Below are 7,982 nucleotides of genomic sequence, written 5' to 3' on the forward strand. Positions count from 1 at the left end.
ATCCCTAATTATCAGTTTAGTTAGTGATAATTGATATGTACTTCATTTTTTTGCGATAAGAGGTTGGATTTTCTATCTCTACGATTGTTATATTGAAACAAAAACGTAAAATTTCAAATGAATGTTCATAATTTGATTTTAACTCAATTGTATTATTAATTGTATTTTTTTTTTATTTGTGTTGGAATTACATGGGCATATCTCAATTTTATTTTATTTTTTGTTCTTCCTACTTTTCATTTTTACTCTCAAATATATATTTTTAAATATAAACAATTCTCTTTAATGCTTTTAACCACTAAGTTACAAATTTCTCTTTGAGAAGTAACAACACTTTGAAATTTTAAAACAAGCAACATGATCAACCTAAATTATCTCAATTCAAATATTTTAGCATTAAATTGAGTGAAACTAGCTCAACCCAAACTAAGCGATTTAAGCTTGAAATAATTCTTTAATTAACAAAGAAAAAATTTTAGTAACTCCTTAAATATAGAAAAGTAATCAAGTCAAAGATTACTTCGCACAACATGATAAAAGTTCTCTTAGAAAAAAACTAAGTAGAATTGAACCTTGTTCATTCGGTCGTATTACACGATTATTTTTTAGATTTCATTGCACTACAAGAGGTTAGTACATTTTACAATTGTTATTGGTTTAGCTCGAAAAAGTCCCTCCTGACCTAATTCGTCAGAATTCACAGTACTCTATCGAAGTAATCATATATTACACTATCATCAAAATTAAACGTACAAACGACTCTCTATCATGCATATATATCATCTCTTTAGACAATACATACAATAATTGATAGATAGAAATATAATGTTGATATAATATTAAATTTATCATATATAATTGGTGATTTAACATGAGCAGAAAGTCCTGAGTTCGATAACCCTATAAAATTATTTTTCAAGTAGGACTTGTGTGACAAAAATCACTTATATTATGACATGTGGACAAAAGTGAGATTTTAACCATTTTAAATTACTCATTAATATGCTTGTAGTTCTACTCCAATAATCATTTGGAAACTTCCTCACATTTTCTTCTTAAATTAAACATAACAAAACCCTAATTTCTATACATGTACATATAACCAAATTAAACATAAAATATTTTTTCAATCACTGTTCAACCCCAAGAAAATCTATGAACTTGGCATCCTTCCTCTCAACAGATTCATTCAAAATCTCAAACTTAATTCCGGATTTTGATTGATTATTCGGTCTAAAATTCCCCGAATAGAACGAATTTTGATAACGTCTGAAGAACAAATTGAGGTTATAATCCAACCGGTCATTAGGATTTCGAAGTTTCGGCTGCCAGAATCTACCGAACCATCCTCCACCGCTGCGACCGCCACCGTGCGGTGGAGATATCAATTTGGAATGGAAGAAAAATTGTTGATAATTGTTTATAATTTTCTTCCTTGTAGAGAGAGCATTATTGTTGGATTGTTGTCTTTGTTTTCTTGCCATAATTACATGCCAATGGTTCTTTACAGCATTATCAGTTCTTCCAGGAAATAGCCTTGCTATTAATGCCCATTTGTTGCCATGAATTCCATGAGCTTTTAAAAGCCTTTCTTCTTCTTCTTTTGTGAATGGTCTTTTGTTTATTCTTGGATCTAGTTGATTGAACCATCTTAATCTGCAACTCTTACCTACATCATCAAAATTGTTATTAATGTAACTTCATGAAATAAAAAACATTAGCATATATTTGATTATCTTCGTGTTTTGATAACGTATCATTTCTTGTTTTGTTACTTTTTGTTGGAATGCCTTAAATTTATTATCTATAATTAAGTATGAGGTGCGCTATATAAAGTCTCTAACCTAAGAGACACAATTTATAAATAAGTAATCTAAATTATTCTACTCTCTCCTTCTATCCATGGATATAGCTAAAACACGATTAGTGAGCTATGTAAATCTTTGTGAAAATTCTCTACTGTTTTTGCATTTTCTGCTTATCTTTATTTATCGATTTCATAATTTTTTTTTTTGTTTTTTCATAGTGTACGCATTTCTGTAGATTTTGTGATTATGTACTTAGTTTAGAAATGATGCTTGACGAAAGTTTTCGTTTTCTTAGAGAAGAATACTTTATTGACGACGTATAAAAGAAACATGTAACAAGCCAATTCAAAACTGTAGAAGAAGCATCATAGTTAATAAAAAGCTTTAATTAACAACCCAAAGAGAAGTGATCAAGACTATTATATTGTTGCAAAACAAAAAAAAATACTTAAGTCTATTTCTATGTTGCTCAGGGAGCTGTCTAGTAAAAATCTGTAACATGACTCTTAATTTTTTTAAAAATAATTTTTAGAATTGTTTTCTTTGTGTTAAAAATCTGTCACCTAACCATTGCCCTTGTTGTAAAGTTATGTCTGCTTCTCTTTTTCTCCAGTTAAAGAGCGGATTGTCCCACAATAAATTAAGATCTTGTTTGATAATTAACCATTTGATTTTTTATTTTTCATTTTTAAAAATTAAGTTTATTTTCTTTCCATTCTTTACCATAATTTTCATCTATCTTAAGTAAATGAGTTGAATTATAAGTCAAATTCTAAAAACAAAAATAAATTTTTAAAAACTACTATACTAATTAATTTGCATTCCAAAACTTGGTTTAGTTTTTGAAAACGTGGATTATAAAACAAGAAATTTAGAGGTAGAAAAGTATTCATAGGCTTAATTTTCAAAAATTGAAAACAAAAAATCGAATGGACCTAAAATTCTCATATCTTGTTTTATGTTTTCATGGTAGGGAAGTGTTAACAAAATTTTGCATGATTAATTGCATTAATTCTTCTTCTTCTTTTTTCCTTAAAAAAAAAAAATTAAGATGGCAGAGAGGAGTTGATATATCTAGTCTCCACTAATCTATATGTTGGATTATTAGACCTACCCCATCATTATTGTACAAAGAAGATGTATGCTTCAAAAACTAAATATAGCATATAATCGTTTTGAAGGATTTTTGGTCTTCAAACAATTATTTCTCATGTAAGACTACAGTATAATTCAATAAGTATTTAACATTAGAGATTCAAATTTTCAAATACTTAACAAAACTACTTAAAAAAAAAAAAAACTAAAATCTTTTAAAACATGAAATGAGTAAGAGTTTATCAAAACAAAAGATAGAAGAAAAGCCAAAAGAGATTGTCAAACATTATTACAAAAAAGAGACATGCCTGATCTTCCTTGTAGTTTATCTGCAATGAAATTCCAGTTTTGCGCGCCGTGTTGCTGAACTAATCGTTGGAGCTTCTCGTCCTCGGCCGGACGCCAATGTCCCCGAGGGCACGACTTCGTATGGTCTCCTACAACCCCGGCCATAGAGTCGAGGTTCGGCATGGAGAAAGATTTATATAAAGGAAAGAAGAGAAGAGAAGAGAAGAAGATTATTAACTAAATAAGAAAAACTGATAGCTTGGTTTGAAGTTGTGGATGGTAAGTCACTTTTGTTGGTTAAACACTATTTTTATTTTTTAATTTTTTTTTGGGAATTATTTGTTGTTGTTGAAGATTTTATTTTGGATGTCAAGATCTCTAATTAAATTTTCATTTATACTTTAATGTGTGATTTAAATTAGAGGTATTAAAAGGGGCCATGGTGATACGTTTAAATCAAACCTAGGGAGTATGGTTCGACTTGTAGTTTTAATTAAAAACGACATTTCTCCTAGTAAACCTTTTTCTTTTTTCAATTTTACTTTGACACACTTCTTTTTCTTTTGACACAAGAAAAGTCTAAATTTTCGTGTGATTATTTATTAGATTTAAATATCATTTTATTTCTTACACTTTTAACTATTTTAATTTTATTCTACGTTCTTCCGATATAAATTTTAAATTGAGTCCTTCGAAGTTAACTTTTATAGAAATTAATTAAATAATAATAATATTTTTTATGTTATGTGAATATTTTTAAACTTCATAGAGGGATTGCATGGACTGATTATTTTAAATTTATTGAAAGTAGAAGACATGGAATTTGTTATTTTAGTTTATTAGTATTATAATTCTTTAACTCATTCACCATTGGCTTATCCTTTATCAACTTTTTTGGACAATCTACAACATGGGGTTTGTTTTTTCTTTCTCTGTTTCACAACCATGGAAGGTTTGGGAATTAATTATTATTATTATTCTTTGTTTATGAATTTGGTCAAAGTTAATTATTGGCAACATTAAGTTTAAATTTTATTTTGGTCTTTCAAACTTTTATCTTGTAATTGTCCTCCTTTGTAGTCCATCAAATGTTCAAAGCTTGTTTTTAATTCATAAACTTTTTTGCTTTTGTAAAAGATATATTAATTTTGACATCAGTTTTTTCCTAGTTAATTGTATATAAAAGTTGTATACAGTTTGATACTAAGCTTATGTGTCTATTAAATCGTTCATGTGGAGACATGTGAGTAAGGATATCCTATGCAAAGAGTTTGTATAAGACTAGACCACAAGATATTTTCTCTCTCTTTATGAATCTGTTAATTGAAGAGATTAATATTCCATAGGATGATCATATATGACTAGATCTGAATCTTGAGTGAGTTATGAACTTCTGCCTATGGGGATCTGTCCTTTGATTTGTTTGTGTGAGAGTGGCCTGAGTAGTAGACTCAATATGTCTACCATCATGGGAACTTGACTAAATAGAGAATTGGGAACGTAATTTCACAAGATGAAACTCACTCATTCCCACTAAGGGAAAGTAGATGAGTAGTTCTTCTTAAGTGTTGATTTTGGGATTTGAACAATGACATTCCACCCTCTCATAGGCCAGAGGGATTTGGTTTATGGTTGAATCATAAACAAATTGTTTATTAGAGAATCAATGATACTTTAAGGAGAAAAAAGTAATTACAAGGGTATAATGGACATTTGGACCAACTGTAATTACGAACAACCCGTGATCAAAGATCAACTTGCTCGTAATGATCATATTCATGGACACAATTTGTCCTACAGTGCATAAGAGTGCAACTATCGATTTATAGTGAAGTGACCTATATATAGTCAATGAATGAAAATTGATTAATTAAAAGTTTAGTTAATTAATTTTGGATCATTGGATCTTACAATATGTAGGTTTATGAGGTTTATAAGGTCTCCTTGCTTACTTATACGAACAATTAAGGATCAACTTTGTTGAAAAAAAAATTTGAAATTTTCAAATAAATATTTGATATATTTGATATATTAAATGAACATTTGATTCTTTTCAGAGTCATAGCTAGGAAGATCTTATGGTAGGGTTGTAGGGAGATTCGGCCTCATGGAGATGTAATGCATGAAGATAAAGACTCGCCAAAGGTATGTATAATTTTCTTAACTTTCTTTTTTAATTCTTTTTAATTCTAAATAATATCACAATAGATCCAAGGCTTCCATTACGAGATGAATTGTTCAGTCCCTTCATGTATAATTTTTTCGAATGTTGGTTTTATAAAATAGACTATTAGAGTAGATGCATAGGTAATTTAAAAAGAAAATTCTAACTAACTAAAGTCTAAATTGATTCATTTACAAAAGTTTAAACTAATTTTTTTAATTAAATCAATATGATTGAATGTTTAGAAGAGATTAAAATGGAAATATATGTATGAAAGTTTATAAAAATAATAGGATATAAACCGAAATAGTATTTATAAAAGAATTTAAAAGATTGTTGGGTAGTTATTTTCAAAAGTAGTTTTTGTTTCAAAAGTATTTGTAAAGAATAAATCATGGTAACTCATTAAAGTCATGATTATTATTATTTTTCTAAAATATTTTTTGAGTACATGATTTATTATTGTCTGTATATAGAATAATGGTTTATAATATGATACATCAATTATTCCTTCTTTCATTAATTCATTTTTTTCCTTTTTAATATTTATGAGTGTTGGGTCAGGTTTTTTTTCTTTTTTTTTTTTCTTGACCATATGTTAGATAGAAGAATCGACTCTTCGATTCAAAAGTTGATAGTACAAATAGTCTGTGTCTTAGCTATACTCACTTTGATAGTATTAGAATTTAGTTTATGTATATCTTGACTAATTTTAGATAAATCGTTCAATCCTTTAACATTTAAGCTCCAAAAAAAGTCGTATTATATTAGATTCTAGATCTAGAAGTTTATAATTAAAAGGATAGGAATTCTTGAAACCTCATTGTTTTTCTATATATAGTATATATTCTAAATTATCACTTAAATTTTAGTCCAACCACTTGAAAATTTGTGTGGTTTGTTTTAAAAACCCAATTTTTTTACTTTTCCTTCTGTTTTAATTTATGAAGCACAGATACAGATACGACTACACGATATGGATATGATCGGATACGACGATTCGTTAATTTCTAAAAAACTAAGATATGAATACGTCTAAGGATACGTCACTTTTTTATATATTTTTTAATATATATATTTCTAAAAAACGAGGATACTGATACGTTGAATATACTTTTTTTCCTTTAAAAAATCTAGGATATAGATAAATTTAGCATACAAGTTAATAACCATAGCACAAAATAGAATATGAACACTGAAATACAATACAAAAAAAGCAACATCTAAGATGTTGAAGTACAATAGTTAATAAAATGTAATAGAAAAGTGACTCATATTGTAAAGAAGAAGAAGAAGATTAGAGAGAGAAGTATGAAGATAAACGAAGAACTTTTGTTGAAGATATCCAAATGGTTTATATTTTGGTGGACTTTGTAGGAACTCAAATGTGAAGATGGAGATTAGATGATTCTAGTCTATGGTTTGGTTCGTTATTTATTTATTTTTCTTTTAATTTTGGACTCGAGTAGTGAGCTTTTTAAATAGGTTGCCTAATTTTAGATGGGGAAAGATTAGATGAATTACTTGTCTTTTTATTTTAAAAAAAAGTACGCATAGAAATAGATACGTCAAATCGCGTGTCAGATACGTATCTGAAAAGTATCTGAAAGTATAGATACGTCAAATTGCATGTCAGATACGTATCTGTGAAGTATCTGAAAGTATCGGTATTCCATACGTGTCTGATACTGATTCTTTGCCTCACATGAAATATCTGTGTTTCATAGATTTTAATCAATAATAAATTTTGTTAATAACACGTATTTTTTAATCTATTGTTAGAAATATATATTTTAAATATTTACCAGCTGATTTCGAAAACGAGAAGTGAAAACTTTGAAAAGTAGTTTAGAAATTGAACTAATCCTTAACAAATAAAGTTATTCAAAATAGAAAATAAGAAAAGAAACACAACTATTCAAAACTTGACATAGAAAATAGAATTGAGAATACTAAAAAGTCCATTAGGATTTTGTTTCTAATTATATATTTCTTAAAAGCTTTGTTGTTTACTACAACTACAATAACAATTTCCTTAGGCTTAGTTTGGTATAACTATTTGATTTTGGATTTTTAGTTTTTGAAAATTAAACCTACAAACAACTCCTTCTGTCTCTTGGTTCTTGTTTTGTTATCTATTTTTTACCTATGTGTTTAAAAACTAAGCTAATTTTGAAATCTAAAAAAATAGTTTTAAGAATTTGTTTTTGTTTTTAGACTTTGGCTATTTTGTACTTAAGAAAAATGCAAATTATGATAAGAAAATAAGAAATATAGGTTTAATTTAAAAAAAAAAAAAAAAAAAAGACGCTCAAGTAATTATAGAAAATCTTTTAACTTTTGTTACATTTTCTTCTTTAATGAAGGAACACTGGAAAATTTAATTAAACAATTAATCTCTAAAAACCAATATTTAAAAATAATATTAAATATTAAAAACGTTACAACAAAGTAACTAATAGATTCCCAAACTTTCAATTTTGTGTCAATTAAGTTCTTAAATTTTAAAAAATGTTTGATATATATAGGTCCTTAAACTTTTAATTTTGTGTCCAATGGGTCATTGAATTTTTTAGCTTTGTGTCTAATAACTCCTTGATCTATTTAACAAATTTTAAAATTTACAA

At 27.4% G+C, this 7,982-nt stretch overlaps 1 protein-coding gene across 1 annotated transcript; it reads right to left on the reverse strand.

Annotated features, from left to right (window-relative positions):
• Nucleotides 1-969: 969 nt before the first annotated feature.
• Nucleotides 970-3,554, reverse strand: LOC150036836 (uncharacterized). Its single transcript, XM_090313119.1, has 2 exons — nucleotides 3,212-3,554; nucleotides 970-1,669 (listed from the first exon to the last, which is right to left on the reverse strand). The coding sequence occupies exons 1-2, from the start codon at nucleotides 3,372-3,374 to the stop codon at nucleotides 1,131-1,133; spliced, it is 702 nt and encodes a 233-aa protein (XP_090169245.1). The 5' UTR covers nucleotides 3,375-3,554; the 3' UTR covers nucleotides 970-1,130.
• Between the last annotated feature and the right edge of the window lie 4,428 nt (nucleotides 3,555-7,982).

This window comes from Benincasa hispida, chromosome 4 (assembly GCF_027475165.1).
Source record: "Benincasa hispida cultivar pf3 chromosome 4, pf3_genome.v1.1, whole genome shotgun sequence".
NCBI lineage: Eukaryota > Viridiplantae > Streptophyta > Magnoliopsida > Cucurbitales > Cucurbitaceae > Benincasa > Benincasa hispida.